Source organism: Typopeltis vanoorti, chromosome 9, assembly GCF_054136105.1.
Source record: "Typopeltis vanoorti isolate ZY-2024b chromosome 9, IOZ_Tvanoo_1.0, whole genome shotgun sequence".
Classification (NCBI taxonomy): Eukaryota; Metazoa; Arthropoda; class Arachnida; order Uropygi; family Thelyphonidae; genus Typopeltis; species Typopeltis vanoorti.
In genome coordinates, this window is record NC_143557.1 from 80,047,695 (window position 1) to 80,064,713 (window position 17,019).

At 34.7% G+C, this 17,019-nt stretch overlaps 1 protein-coding gene across 1 annotated transcript in view; it reads right to left on the bottom strand.

Moving 5' to 3' along the window:
• Window positions 1-17,019, bottom strand: part of LOC150103194 (translocon-associated protein subunit alpha-like) — a 97,211-nt gene that overhangs the window by 62,050 nt on the left and 18,142 nt on the right. Inside the window, exons 2-3 of the mRNA XM_090397755.1 lie at window positions 16,787-16,923; window positions 9,283-9,379 (exon numbers count right to left, since the gene is read on the bottom strand). Of these exons, the coding sequence (XP_090253881.1) occupies window positions 9,283-9,379; window positions 16,787-16,923 (234 nt within the window). The remainder of the gene's footprint in view (window positions 1-9,282; window positions 9,380-16,786; window positions 16,924-17,019) is intronic.

Here is a 17,019-nt window from a genome sequence, read left to right on the forward strand (position 1 = left end):
GTTTCCAGTCAAGTACTTGTTTAAATATATTTTACTATCCTTAAAACTGTCACATATATCAGTTGTACTTAGTCTATATTTGATACTTTTGTTTCCGTCCAGCCATTTGTCTCTGATCATTTTACTTTTAAATTTTATAATGATAGGCATTGGTCTTTTTTTCTGCCCATCAGGAACACGATGTATAGCCTTGATATCATCTTCATTATAGCTGATTTTGATTCTACATGCAGTGTTCTTCGCTATTTCATGCACATTTTCACGTGGCTCATGAGGAACACCAATAATTTCTAGGTTTGAGCTAATTGTCTGTTGATTCAAGTCATCCACAGTTTCATGAATTATTTTCAGCTCCATATTTGCGTTTTCTAGTTCATAGTTCTTTGTTTTAAGTTCCTTAACTTCTTGTGTTAGGCCAGCAATGATACCCAAAAAACATCTATTTTGTTTGAGGTATATTCAGTCGAACTTCTTAAATCATTGATGTCTTTTTTAATTCTTTTATTAATCCCATTAAATCCGTTATACATATATTGTCTGCGTTACTAATCTCTGGAATGCAAGAGTCATCGCCCCCTGGAAGAAGTTGCCGGTCTTTGTTGTTCGCCGAATTTTCAAGTGAAACTGTGCAAATTCAGCAAACGAATTTGAAGCGCATTTCCAATTTTGTTTCCTGTCTTTGGAGAGCTTTTTAAATTGGCTTTCGCTGAGACCAGCACAATAAAAAGGATAACTACTTTTGCACTTATCTGCACACTTCATAACAGATGTAACATCAATACATGTCTCTTCACAAACTTTGCAGCGGATTCCCATTATGTTAGAGTTTAATGCTTAATGTTAAGCCTATTTGTTCTAGGTACTCACCTTGTATACTAGCCCAATGGTGACCGTTGAACAACAGCAGATTGGATAGGCAATTTTTAAAACTACTTGCAGAGGTTAACTTTCATAAAGTTGAGCATTATAGTACCACATCAATGACTTCATTTATCCTAGGAATGTCTGATCACACTTTAAAATTAAAAACAGGAGTTGGAACCAATTTAAAACTATAACAAACGGGAGCAGCGATATCACCGCGCGCCCATTCGTATGACTACACAGCACCCTGTGTAGTCAACAGAAGTGATATTTCTTCCACCAAACTTCACTTTAACAACATGGACTAGTATTCAGCAGCATTCAAAACCTTCTCACCAATTACTGAGACTAATGATGTAATATCAGTAAGAATCTGAAAAACTTTTAATGCAATGATAGATATCAACAATAATCAAGAGGCCTGAGAAGAAGTAACAAATTCATGTCTTAATGGTGTTTGGCAGGATTTGTATTATATTAATGGTAAGAAGTAAATTAATAGGTTTATGATAAACCTTAACTGATACATTAATTTTTAAGGCTTAAATTAGTAAGTATCAATTTTTTTTTTCTTTTTCATATTGTAAATTTTAGCCTAAAACTAAGTTGATAAATATATCTGGTAATATCAAAATGACATGGCATGATTTTCCAAGATATACAACTTATTTAACTTCAGACAGGCTAAACAATACAATATGAAAAAAAAAAAAAAAAAAAACAACCTCTAAATTGAATCCTTATAAAATAGAATCAGTACCATTATTACTAAGGTTTATCATAAGCCTACCAACATGGGAAATTACATTTTACTTCCTATCACTCACCCATATAAAAAAAAAAGTAAATGCTATTTATTTTGCTTGTGTATCTTACACTTCAATGTATAAGTGAGCCAAGTAAACATCTAAACAAAGTACAGTCAACTTTCACTTAGCATACAGCTATGAACTACTAAAGTCTGGACCAAAACCCTACAGGTACAATGTTATGCTAAAAGAAATTTGTTATCACAACTTATCAATAGTCCTGTGTCCTTACAAGGTTTACTATAGAGAGAGAGTCTGCTAACTGCTGCAATTTATCTCTCTACACTCAATTACAAATGCTGTATTCAAGATGTAACTACTACTTCTCTTCAAGGATTAAGCATTTGCCTGTTCTGGCTTCACTGGACTTTCTGTCTCTCTCTCTCTTTCCCTTTTGTCTGTATCTACCACCTCTTTTGGTAGCCAATATCTTTTCATCCTAAATAGATGTCCTTTCCATTTCTCTCTCCATTCCTTGATATTTTCATTTATATTGTAAATATCTAGCTCTTTTCTGATGTTTTTATTCCTTATATGGTCCAATTTTGTGCATCCTTTAATTGCTCTTAAAAATCTCATCTCTGCAGCTTGAATTTTATTTTCATCTTTCTGAACCACATAATAGAGTAGGAGTGTCTATTACTTTATAAAATTTTAGTTGGGTTTCTCGTCTTGTTTTTTTATTTAATGTCTTTTTAACCATTCCACAGATTTTCAGATAATAATAGATGCAGCCTAAATAATTAAACTGCATCATCTATTTTATTATTTAATTTTCTATAACTATTTTTGATCTAACATTATCTCAACCTTTAAATGCCATGACTACTGTTTTCTTTTGTTAAATTTTTAAATTGTAAAGTTGGCTTATTTTGGTTAATTATTAATAATTAAATAACATTATCTCAACATATATATATATATATATATATATTGAATAGAGTTGGGGATAAGCTACATCCCTATCTGAACACCCTGAGTAATTTCAATGTCTTCTATAAAGAAATTATATACTTGGTTTAATCCATTATCCAAGTGTAAACAAACAAAGTTTGTGCCTGAAGTATCTTTCAGGACTACAACTCATGGCAAAGGTGGTATTGACTTTTTTTTTTATAATATAACTAAGTGAAAAACTTTCAACAACATTCAATGTCTTCTGTTAATTTATTACCAAACTGTATTTGTGTATCTTTATAAAAATTTATGTAGTAGATATCCTTGATTTTTCATTATATCCATAGTTTTTCTCTGTGTATTTATCAAAAGCTTTCTCGTAGTCTATAAAATATTTTTATAGACTACAAGACTATAGAAACCATTTTGTTATTCTGAGAGTAGATTCTGAGAGTAAATGTTTACAATATTTCTAAATCTTTTATTCAGGATTTTACTATAAATGTTGTAACCTGTATTTAATATACTTATTCCTCTGATTTTTACAAGCATCTCTGTCTCCTTTCTTAAATATAGATATAATCTTAGCTTATAACCAATCTGATGGAACATCCCATTTCCTCCAACAGTCATTAATTAACGCCAAGATGTAACAATTTCCTATTTTAAGCTGATACTTAATATAATTAGTATCAACAAAAATTTTTAACAGAAAATAGTTACACCTTAGCTTCCTTGGCTGAATGCATTTTCTCTAAATTTTACCACTCTTCAAGGTTTTTAAGGTCTGATTCTCATTCTTTAAGGTTTGGTTCCTATTTTCAAATTGCTGCTTTTTCTACAAATAATAATTACACATTTATGTCTACAGTGCACATCCATGTTTGCAACTTTCTTTTCAAAATTTTGGTAAACATTTTTCTTTTTAATAACATGCTCCAGATCAAACTGCAAATCTTTCATAATCCAAATTCCTATATACTTTTAAGAGCCTCTGTAGCTCAGGATATAGATGAAGCCCTCTGGTTGGAAAGACCTGGGTTCAAATGCTGTCTAGGATGTGAAGAACCTTTATCAGTACCTTTCAACTGAAGACAAGTTAGTCTATCTCATACAAAGGCTTTGTATGAGATAGGCTAAGAGGCATACCAGCCAGAAGAATGCAAGCAATTAACATCCACAGCACACAATGCAAATAGGATTAACTGCCCTATCAAACAGTATCATGGCTCTAAGAAGCCAAGTTACTTGGCCTCTGCTGTTTAGGTTGCCTAAAGGAAACACTTTTTTTTTTTTTTTTTTTTTTTTTTTTTTTTTTTTTTAAAATCAACTGCCACACCTAGCGACACTTGAAATCCTCTACTTCTTTTCTACCAATGGCCTGGATGATCATGACCAAGGAAACAGCATTTTCACTTTCCAACCAATAGGTCATGGGTTCACAAACATCCATACTAAGAAGCCCACTTCTCCAAGAAGTGTGCCAAGATGATTCAAGAGAAAAATCAAGTATACTTCAGTTGACTTTCAATGATATGGTTGCAACAATATTAATCACCAAACAGGGCTCTAAGTGTAAACACATCGCAGTTGCCATGGATGTGAAGCGCACAGTAAAATTGCAACATCACTGATATTCCACTGAAATATGGATAAGAAGTTTAAGATAACTGATACATTTATCCACAGATGTTTTGGTGGTTAAGTAAATTATAAATAGATCCAAAATTGATTTTCAGTTTACAGGGAAAAAGCAAGAAACCTGGAACAGTCATGCTTTTGGCTTCTTTTAAATGAATAATTTTACTACATCATTATGAATGATGTAAGGAGGTGCTTAAGGGTCAAAGCTGTATAACTGAGAGGAGACCTCCACATAGCCTTTAAAGGAATGCGGAGAACTGACCAGAGCTTCTGACCTAATTTCCAATCCTCACCTTATCGTGGTGCACCCTGTTGAGTAGCTTCCTGGATACTGAACAAATGAGGATGGGCTGGCAATTTGGGATTTAGCCGACCAAATTGTATTATTATTGGCTTAAACCAATATAGAAAATGATGGTACAACATGAAAAAATTTCATGCCGGCTGGGGTCGCCTGGTTAAACAAGACCCCCCCATTGTTTTCGCCAGGGAACCAGGTTGAACAGCAAAAAAGTCAGCTACTGGAACAAATCTGAAAACACACCCCAACTCAACATTACCAGAGTTAAAGATCGGTACTATCAACATAAGAAGCCTGAATGGCAAAGAAATGGAGCTAGCTGAGGAATTAGATAAGTACCAGATCGACATAATAGGGATGACCGAAACAAAAAAGACAAAAAACTGGCGAGATCTTTCTGAGGAATAAATACAAAATGTTATATTCAGCCAATGACAATCAAGGAAAAGAAGGTGTAGCAATAGTGTCCAACACTAAATAAGAGGCTAATCTTCTTGAATGGCAAGCAGTCTCAAGTAGAGTGATGTGGGCAAATATCAGAATGGGGAACTGGACAATGAGATTTATTTGTGTTCATGGTCCAACAGAAGGTTCTACTATGGCAGAAGTGGAGGAATTTTTTGAGGCTTTAGAGAAAGCAACTGACACAATAAAAAAGGAAAAGTTGGTCCTTGTGGGATCTCTAAATAGCAGAGTAGGAAATGATTGTCAGAGATACAAAAATATTTTGGGAAAATTTGGAGAAAAGAACAAAGCTAATAATAATGACAAATACCTGTTGGATTTCTGCTCAGGACATGGACTGGTTATTACTAACACCAGGTTCAACATAAAAATGTGCACAAACTCACATGGAGAGAAGAGGCTAGGAATAAGAAAAGTCTCATTGACTATGTTATTGTTGATAGTAATATTTTCTCCCTGGTGCAGGACACCAGAGTGTACAAAGGATTTGAAATTGGGAGTGATCACTATTTAGTCTTGAGCAGGATAAAATTGAATTTCATATTGAAAAGAATAACATGTAAGAAAGTTTTAAAGCAAATAAAAGTTGAGCAGCTTTCTGATGTGAACTGTAGACTAAATACACAAAGATTATTGAAGAAAAAACGAAAGAGTTTGAGAAGAGGAACCAAACCTTGGAGATTCAGTGGCAAGCCTTGAAGAAAACCCCGATCAATTCAGTCAGAGAGCCATGTGGTGAGGTTGTCTGCAAGGATAGAAAAATCAGAACTCCATGGTGGACACAGAAAGTTAAAGAGGCAGTGAAGGAAAAGAAGAAAGCATATCAAAGGTTCCTGGCAAATAATTCAGCTTGTGCTCATAGAGAATACAGAGACAAATGTAAGAAAGCTAAACACTGTAAAAGTGGCTAAACAAAAGTCATGGGAGGACTTTGGCAAAATATTCTGGAGGTTGTTAAGAAGCTTAGAAATGGAGGAGAGAGAGAGCTATAAAAGGAGTTAGAGATGATAAAGGTGCCATGAAAATGGGAGAAAAAGATATCCTTCAAGATATCCTTCAAGCATGGAGTAATTACTTCGAAAAATTGCTAAATGAAACAAGCAGTGATAGTACAGTGGTAAAAAACACTGACCAGGCATACAGTCAGGAATACATATACATACTTGAAGTAGAAAAAGCCAACAAAGCTTGAAATGTGGAAAGGCAGCAGGAGTAGATGATATTCGACCAGAAATGCTGAAGTATGGTGGTATAAACGTCTTACAGTGGCTGCACTGCATAGTTCAGAAAGCCTGGACAGAGGGACGAATTCCCGATGATTGGAGTAGAGCTCTAATAGTGCCCATATATAAAATGTGAAATAAAACTGAATCTGAGAATTACAGAGGTATTTCCCTATTGAGTGTTCCTGGCAAGATCTATGCAAGTATACTTGAGAAACGGTTGAGAAGAATTGTGGAAGAAAAGCTTGGTGAAGAACAAGCTAGATTCAGGCCAAATAGAGGCTGTCAGGATCAGAACTTCACTTTATGACAAATAGTTGAGAAATCATGGGAATATAACAAAGATCTGTATTTAAGTTTTGTCGATCTGGAAAAGGCATATGACAAGGTGCCAAGAGAGAAGCTATTCAATACGCTACGGTTATATGGTGTTAATGGGGCATTATATCAAGCAATACTTTGTCTTTATTTGAGTTGTGAGTCAGCCATTAGAATTGAAGTATAGGAAGATGGTTTAATGTTAAATCTGGTGTGAGACAAGGATGTACATTACCCCTCTGTTATTCATTATCTATATGGATCACATTATGAAGGAAAGTGGTATTAAACATGGTATCAAAGTTGGAGATGTTAATGTCAGCTCTTTGCTTTATGCGGACGATGTTATACTTCTAAATAAATCCGTTACAAGTCTGCAAGATTCCCTGACTAAATTGAATAACTGTTGTAATAGATATGGTACGAAGGTCAGCGATAAAAAGACAAAGACAATGAAAATAGGCAGAATCGTTGAAAATGTCAACTGTGTTGTGAATGAAGAACCTGTGGAACAAGTAAAACATTTCAGCTACTTAGGCACGATTTTTAGTGAAAATGGTAAATTAAATATTGAAATAGACAACAGAATCAACAAAGCTGGTATGTTGATTAATTAGCTGTATACAAGACAGTGTTCAAACCAGTTTTGACTTATGGATCTGAGAGCTGGGTATCCAGGAATGCGTTAGCAGAGCTAATCTCAGGTGGTATGGTCACTTAAACAGAATGGGAGAGGAAAGATTAGCAAAACAAGTGTTCTCTGCCAGGTTGGCAAGAAAATGACCCAGAGGAAGACCAAGGTATAGGTGGATTGATACGGTAAAAAGTGCCTTAGACGATAAAAATATAAGATCTGATGATGTTGGAGTCTTGACAAGTAACAGACTGATTTGGAGGAAAATTGTAAATAGGAAGTTAGTAATGATGTAAATTTTTCATGTAGTACTATATATCCTGTACACCTTTGAGGGTACATGGCAGGAATTTGATGATGATGATCATCATTATGAATAAAAAAAAAAAAAAGGCATTTCCGAGCTTTTTTTCCCCCTATACTTTTCCTCAAATTGCTGATCTCAGCCTCTACCATTCTAAACTCATAACATTCTACTTCCTTCGATTCTTTGCAAGAAAGATCAGAAGAATTTTTGGTATCCATAGTGGATACCAAAAAAGTCTTCTGATCCTGATGGCAATTCTGTGAATGTTCTGAAACTTTGTCCTCCAAAGTTGACTCCTATTTTGATCTCTGCACCTTGGAAATTCTAATATCCAACATATTCCTAAAAATATTATACTTGACAAGAAATTATATTCATTTTAATCCTTTACGCAAGCATAAGCAAACAAAGTTTGTGTGTGAAGTATCTTCACAACTAGTCCACTTGTATATATTGGCTGTTGAGTTCACATCAATTGCCACTACCCAGACTAATTTATTGACATCTCATCAGTGGGGGACCGACTCAGGAAGATATAAAGGTTAAATGGAGAAGACTTATTTTCTATATATCATTATAAAATTGTGTATAACCATATTATTAAATATCTGAATTAGAGATAGTTGTAGAAAGTTTACCCAAGCATAAGTAAACAGAGTTTGCACAGGAAGTATCATCACGAGTAGTTACTTGTACATGTTGAACTTGTATATGAAGCTGTTACCTTCACATGATTTTCATAAGTATCACATAATTCAATCCCAGGAAGTCTGATGAGACCTCAATAGAGGTTGAAACTGGTCTGGGTAGTAGTAATGACTCTTTACATAATGTTTTTGCATTTTGGGATACAGAATCGACTGATGTGAAATCAACAGTCTCTATGTATAAGCAGACTAGTCGTGAAGACACTTCGTGTGCAAACTTTGTTTACTTATGCTTGGCTAAAGGATTAAAATGAGAATAAAATTTTGCCAAGTATATTCTTTGTAACCAAGTAAAAAAAAACTTCGTACATTCCTAGAATAAGAACAATTTTTAAGCAAACGACCATCCCATTGCTTACAGTTCATTCTAAAGTAATAAAGAAATTACAGTCAACTTCTAACCACCTAGAAACCATTCAACTAATAAATGAATGCCAGTATGAATTCCATTACTCTATCAATAGTAATCTTCTGTAAGAAGATTACTGTAAACATTAGACAAATGTCCAGAAAAAGTTCAGAGAAACTCAACTGACTGCTCTTGATATATAAGCCATTTCCTCAGGTTGGCACAGAATACTATTAAAAAAGTTGCCATCTTAGTCTTGTGATTTCTGTATGCACCTTACATGAAATGGCAGATGAATCCTTATTTTTAAACTTTGCAACTAATGCTGGAGTATCACAAGATACTCTAACATTAGTTTCAATAATTTCTCATCTGATAAACTGTGCATGAGAGTAATAAAAAAGATTTTTAGAATATCTCTTCTATAGTGATAAATTCTGATCTCCAAATCATTTTTCAGTGGTATTCTGACACACCTGTTGCCTGCAAAGCTACCTTGCTTCTAAATATTGTCTTATTTCTAAAATAACAAAAACTCTTTCCAGTCTTACTTCCGATAAATCTGTTAACAAGTTGCCTTTTTTAACTATGCTCTAGTACAAATGTACTATAGGATGAACATCCTCTCATGTGTGTGTGAGATTACTATAAAACTTAACTATGCTGTGTCAAAACATGTGTGGTGTCAAAAGGAAAATATATCAAAGGGAAATAATTCTTTGAGATATATTTAGATGTTTTACAAATAAGGAATAGTAACTTACCTGTAGTCATGCCAGATGGTTTGGTAAAGAGAATAAATGTATCTGCATCAGGAGATGGGATCAGTGGTTTCTCTTCTTCTTCATCCTCATCACTTTCCTTCAATTACAACAAAGTTTGCTTCAGAAAAAAGCTATGAAAAGTATATAATAATTCACATTCCTGATAATATTATTATTATTATTAAGAGAGACCTCCAGGGAGTCAGAGACTCATTGAGGGAAGCTACATACTACACACACCAGCTATTATATTAATCTTGAATTCATTCACACTGCTTGCACTCACAATATCCAATGGCAATCCATTCCAATCACACACCACCCTCTGAGAGAAAAATCTAGAAAAACCTCACCCCCTTCTCAGAGGCCTTCATTCTCAGCTTCCAAGGATGACCTCTCATCCTTTTCCCACCCTTCATAAATTGAAAAATTCCATCAACTGAAATCCTGTATGACCCTTTCAGAAGTTTTAAGTCTCAATCATATCACCCCTCTTTCTCCTGTTTGCTAGTGTCTGCAGTCTACAAATTCTCAATCCATCTTCATAATCAGTATTCCACAATCTTGATATCATTTTTAACACTCTCCTTTGTATTTTCTCCAATATATAAGAATCACAACAGAAACTAGGACACCAGACCTGCGCACAATAGTCCAAGTGAGGTCTTATCAAGGCCTTGTAAAGAGGCAAAATAACATCCTTATCTTTACGTGTGAATGTTCATTTCAGCATTGCAATTATCTTTTGAGTTGTATTTGCAATCTTTGCCACATGGCTTCTACTTCCTATCTATTAACACTCCAAGATCCCTAGCCTCATCAGTTTCTTCTAGCCTAATCCCACCAATATAATACGACATTGGATATCTAATCACAATGAAGTGAATGATTTACATTTACTGACATTGAACTGACACCCACTTTCCCATGCCCACAATTTCAGCCTATTCAAATCATTCTGCAAGTACTGCATATCAGCAGCATTCCTAATTACAATACCTATCTTTGAATCATCAGTAAATAGCTGTATGTTACTTGTCAAATCCTTCCCAATATCATTAATGTACAGAATGAATAACAGTAGACCAAGCACTGATCCTTGTAGTACACAACTTGTTACCTTAACTCTTGCAGAATCCCATTCCCTGTGTACCACTTTTTGATATCTATCAGTCAGCCATCCTCTTATCAATGCTAATGTTCTATAATTCAAACCCATTTTCTCCAATTTATGCAACAGTCTACCATGCTGTATTCTGTCAAAAGCCATAGCAAAATCCAAAAGTATCATGGTGTATCCATTCCCCCTTGTCTAGTTCAATGGTAACATTGTTATAGAATGCGAGCAAATTGCTAAAACATGACCTTCCCTTAGTAAACCTATGTTGTTCGTTGCAAAGTAAAGATTCACTGTCAATCCATTTCTGAATGCGAGCCCTAACCAATTTTTTGAAAAACGTCACCACCACCACTCCTGAGATACTAATTGGTCGATAGTTGGACAAATCGGACTTTGCAGCAACTTGTGCAATGGAATTACCATACATTCTTCCATTCCTGTGGAATCTTCCCTGTTCTGAGACTCATATTAAACAGCGTGGTCAAAGGAATGGCAATTCAGCTAAACATTCTTTTAGCACACGTGCTGATATCCCATCAGTCCCTATTACTGAATTCTTATTCAATTTGTGCAACAGCTCTAATACCTCGTCCTCAAACACCTGTGTTTCTTCATCTAGTGAAGCGGTAACAGTGAGCTCAATGTTGTGTACACCAGGTCGATCGCTTTTAACAAAATGGGCACTCATTAGCTGAACAACCTCTTCTGCATCTGTAACCTATCACACCATCAGGATTTAGAAGAGTTATTCTTTCATATTCATTCTTTCTTTTACTTGCAAGCATATCGATAGAATTTTTGTGGGTTGTCCTTAGTACGCAGAGCCAGTTTCTTTTCATACTCAGACTTTGTTTTCCGTAAACAGTTGCAACTATTCTAGCCTGCTGCTTATAATGTTCATAACGAACGTTATCCTTATGCACACAGTATTCCTTCCGCATCGTCCTTTTCTTACAAATCTCTTGCTTAATAAGATTACACATCCATTTAACTCCTACTTTATTTATTTTTCAAACTCTTGGGACACATTCTGATATCGCATCATTTAAGTATTGTTTAAATGCTTTCTATGCACTGTCGATATTCTTTCCATCCAGCAACCAATCCCATTCCACTGAACTCAGTATACTCCTCAGTTGGTCATAATTTCCTGCTTTGTAGTTCAGTATGTAACCTTTTCTGAGTGGAACATTTATAAACTTAGTCACTTCCCAAGTGAGTACCGCATGATCACTGTCACCAACCAGAAGCAGAATAGGTATGTCTAACTGAAATGCCCTCTGACACTATAATCAAATCTAACAATCTTTGCCCTTGAGTTCCTTCTGTCACATGCTGCTTGAGGAAGTTGTCTTGCAACAGCTCACTAAATGCATTTTCGTTCTTTTCATGAGATTCTACTGTTACTCAATCAATATTTGGATAATAAAAGTCTCCCATTATTATTACTCTTTTTGCACTCATCTTTTCTATTTAGTGATGCATTTTTATATATATATATATATATATATAATAGAGAGACAGAGAGAGAAAAGCAAGATGAACAGTTAACTACATATAGAAAATTAAACCATTTCATTTATTAAAATATTGTATTCAAAAGATTCCATCCTGCAATGAGTCTTTTCACTCCATGGAGGTCTGGTGTTAATAACAATAAACATAATATGTAAACTTCCTTATTTTCTCAGTGGTTATTTTGATCTCAGGTATTCAAATCAATTAATTACTTTACTTATATCAATAAAAATCAAGGAGTATACTATAAAATGAGCCTCTATAGCTCAGTGGGTATAGACAAAGCCCTTTGATTGGAAAGATCTGGGTTCGATTCCCTTCCATGATGTGAGGAACCTTTATCTGGTCTCTTTCGACTCAAGATGAGTTAACCGGTCTCATACGGAGGTAGAGAGTTTTTTTTCTCCCAGTAACTCAGGTTTTTCATCCCTCAAAACAGGCAAACCGGTCCTGTGAGCACACACAGCTACAGTCATAAATACTTATGGCAAGGGAGGCAATGGAAACCACCTTGCTTCATAATTATCTCCCTAGTAATCAGCTGCAACCCTCTCAAAGAGAGGAAGCCACAGGATTATGATACTATAAAATATAACTTTGCAATTTTAAAATAAACAGATCAGTTCTTGAAACTATCTTGTATCTGCCTAATCTCCATAATTAGTATTTACATGATCAATAGTATTAGAAATTAGAAACAGTTCACTGGTAATAGTATTACCAGTGAACTGTTTCTAATACAAATAGTATTAGAAACAGTTCACTGGTAAAATAGAAAAACTTGTATTATCAACAACAGAAAAAAAAAGTAATAATAATAATAAGTAAACAACTGCAGAACAAGTAAAAAAAAAAAAAGACAGGTTGAGAATATATGGACTGCAGCCATTAGCAAATAGGAGAAAGAAGGGTGATATTGATTGAGATTTACAAACGTTTGAAATGTCATATAGGAGATCAGTAGGAATTTTTCGTTTTATGGAGGGGTCGGGAAAAGACGAGAGGGAAGCCTTGGAAGTTGAGAATGAATGCCATTGTGGAGGAGGTGAGAGTCAGACATTTCTCTCAGAGTGGTGTATGACTGGAATGGATTGCCATTGGATTATGAGGTGAAGTGTAGCCTCAATGAGTCTGACTCCCTGGAACTATCTCTTAATAATAATCTTAGTAAATACAGATGTGAGGAAAGTATCTAATGCATTAGAAATAGCTAAGTTTGTATGCCTTATCAATATAATTATTTTGATAAGGCATATAATCCTGACAGTCATTAGCTCTAGGGAAGCTGAGATGGATCTGGAGAAATTATAGAGATTGAAGATGCCGGGGTGTTAAAAATATTGCAAAAGATCGATGTTAAGATTGCAGTGGGTCTGGATGAGATCAGCATGCATCTTAAAAGAATGTGCTAGAGAATTAGCTATGCCACTAATGGTTGTTTGAGTCTCAACATGAACACAATTCCAGATTAGCAGAAGAAGGGCAACATAACTCCATTATACAAGGAATGATCTGGAACTTATGCAGCTAAGTAGAGACTAATCTATCTCTGGATAGTAAGATAAAGCAGCTGGTGAAGAATTGCATCCAGTGGTAGATAGATAATAATTCAATCTTTTATAGAGGACAGCATGTTTGTTGAAAGGTAAGTCTTGTTTTACTAATTTACTCACATTTTACAATAGTGATACAGTGGAGTTGGATAAGAGTTAAATGCAGAATGATTCTTTTAGATTTTGCCAAGATATCTGAGAGAATTCCACACAGGAGTTTACAGTACAAACTCAGAGGGATGGATAAACAAAATAGGACTGTGGCATGGATTGGAGCATGGTCATCTGAGGTATCAAAGAGTGATGTATGAAGGTGCCGAATCTCTAAAGAAATGATGGTAACTAGTGGAGTACCACGGGATTTTGTGGCTAGACTAATTCTGTTTAACTTGTATAATAATGACAGTTGGAATGGTCTGGGGGGGAGGGCATTCAATTATATGAGGACAGCACTAAGTTGGAGGTGATGAGGGACATCTGATAGAAAATCACTGCAGATTGACTTGAACAGACTGCTTCCATGGCAAATGTTAATGAGTGCAGTTTAATGTTGCTGCATGTTATGCATTTTGGGTTGAAGACATTGCAGACCGAGTATGGGAATGGGAATTTATTAAAGATGGTTCATGAAGCTAAAGACACGGGAATAATAGTGGGCAGCGAATTAAAGTTATGAGGCTGCACTGCCAAGGTACTCAACATTGGATATCTACAATGTTGAAATGAACACTAAACCATACATTTTGGAAAATTATGGAGACAAACGTGAACACGGTAGTTGTCGCAATAATTTTCCAAAATGTATTCTGATCACCGTGTAAGCCTCAAAGAAAGGAACACTAAACCATATTTAGACTACTGTGCTCAGATATGGTTACCAAGGTTCTATGAAGGTGAGGAAACAGTGGAAAACGTCCAGCACCACTAAGCAAAAATCCTATCTGGATTGTGAAACTTTGCATAAGAAGACATGCTGAAGGGATGTAGTCTTCAGTTTGAAAGATAAGAGAAGAAGAAACATGATAGAAACTTACTATAGGTACATATTTTCCATCAAATGGATGGTCCAACACCTCCTTCAGTCCAGACAAAATTACCAGAGTGCACTTGAAATTTTTGAAATCACCTGATACATTAACCGTACTGCCACATATGGCATTGCTTATGCACATGCTTAATTATTTACATTTGCTCTTTTCATGGTAATCACTCGGTTGAATGATATAACCGAGTTCCTTAGCTTTTTTTGCTTACATTTAACCCTAGCTAAGTCTTCTTAGCAAGGACCAGTTCAGATCGGTTACAGTAATGGTGTCAAGCATAAGCACAAGTCCATATCTACTTGCACTGTATCACTTATGCTAATACATTTCATTATATTTATTTAATTAATATTTAAGTTTCTAGTGGTCCAAGGTGCTTTAGATATGTGAGAGATAAACTGATCAGGTGCACTGATGACTTATTATTTATGTGACCTCCATTGGTTTGGCAAGGCTCTAGAACCATGGATTCCAAAAAATTAGTGGTGTACCTGTAATTAGTTAAGAGGTTCTCATAGATATGGGAGAAATATAACCACAGTGCATTATATTTTTCAGTGGTCTATCTACATTGTAATAACACTTATGAATTTAAGCTAATGCCTGCTGATTGAAAATATTCGATTTCTGTTAACTTGAAAAATCATTTCTAGATATTTTCATCATACATATTTTGCAACTCATGGCAGGTGGGGAAGAACTTCAGGTCATCCATTGAAGCTGAGTAAGGAAGAATGTGTGAGGTCCAGGTTCTTTCATTGGCATGTAGTGAGTGAATAGGATAAGATGCCAGTAGTGCGCCATCGGTGAGCGTTTTTAAGGAGAAATATGATAGGTATCAAGGAATTATACTTTCCATGGTGGCCCCCCTCCCTTAATGAGCTCCTGACTATATATGATATATGTAAGATCCTGTTTTAATAGAGCACATAAAGTTGCTCTTCTCCAGAAATCTTACAACAAGAACTTTCGATCATTAAAAAGTTAATGGAATCTAATAATTACCACCCTAAATAAATCCAACAGATAATTGAATCTTATGTTCCAATACCTAGGGTTTCTTCAACAGTCTGCAGAGTTCCAATCCCCTACATTCCAGGAATCTCAGAACCTATAGGTAGAATTTTAAAAAAGTACCAATTGATTCCCACGTATATTCCTATCAACAAAATTTCTTCCTTATTAACTTCTACAAAAGATAAACTGTCATCTCTATCTTTGGCTGCATTTACCAACTACCATGTGAATAAGATGTTTCTTATTTTGGACAAACTGGCCGTTCTGTGGAAAAAAGAATTAAAGAACATCAATATTATATTGATTACAACAACTTCTGAGGTCAGAAGTCTGGTCTAGCACAACACAGTATTACCACAACCCATAATATCCAGTATTCTCCTTCATAGATGCAGGTTCAAATATGAATGCTTCTTTAAAGAAAGTTGTGAAGCTATTTTACACCGACCGAATTTAAATCGAAATGATTGCCTCTCTCTCTTTCTAGAAGATCTGGGAGACTTTTATTTTATGTAATCATTAAAAAACCGATTATCTTATATATTAATTATTTATTAATTTCTTTCATTTCCTAGCTCTCAACAACAATGTATTTTAATAGGTGATCCACCGAATGTTCATTACTTGTATTCCATTCCTATCTGTTTGTAACACTGAAGATGTACTATTAGTTTTAGTATGAAATATCTGTACCTTATTTATTAATTAAAAGTTATTACTGTGGATTTATGTGTTCTTTAATAAAGATCCTGTTTTGCACCTTCCACAAAAAAATAGGAATAAAAACCTAAGCACATTAAATCACTGTATGAAGGGTTGCTATAAAAATGTCAATTATTTCATATTTTAAAAAAATAAAATTTTTAGCACAATAATGTTTTCCACTACTATAAGTGCAGTTATGAAGCATACTGAAGGATCCTACTTATAATCAGTGTGTCATCAATAGTCTATCTCTATTGTAATAATATCTAATGTCTGCTGACTCAAAATATTATATCACAAAGAATCATTTCTAGATATTTTCACCATGCAGTGAGGAAGATGTAATGGAGTTCCTTAATGGGAAATGTTCTTTCACCAGAAAAAACAAAAGTTAATCTAAAGGATATGCCATTCATAGACCCAATACACTCAACAAATTTATCTTTTCTAGTGCATTATGGCTTTAATTGCCACTGTGCCAAGTAACACCAACCAATATGATCCTTTATGATTTATTTATGACTAGGAGTGTCTTCAGTAAAATATACCTTTCCAACCATTTCTCCTTCAGAAACATATGACTCAACAGGTGGTGGAGGTGAATCATCCATTTCAACTTGGACATCATCTTCATCATCTTCTTCTCCATCAACAATGTCAGCCACATCTTCAGCATGTACCATACCTATTATAGGTTAAAAAAATTATAAGCTAGGAATTATCAAATTTAAGTGGTTAGAATTCTATCTGGCACTAATTCTATGTAAAATTAAAGTTTACA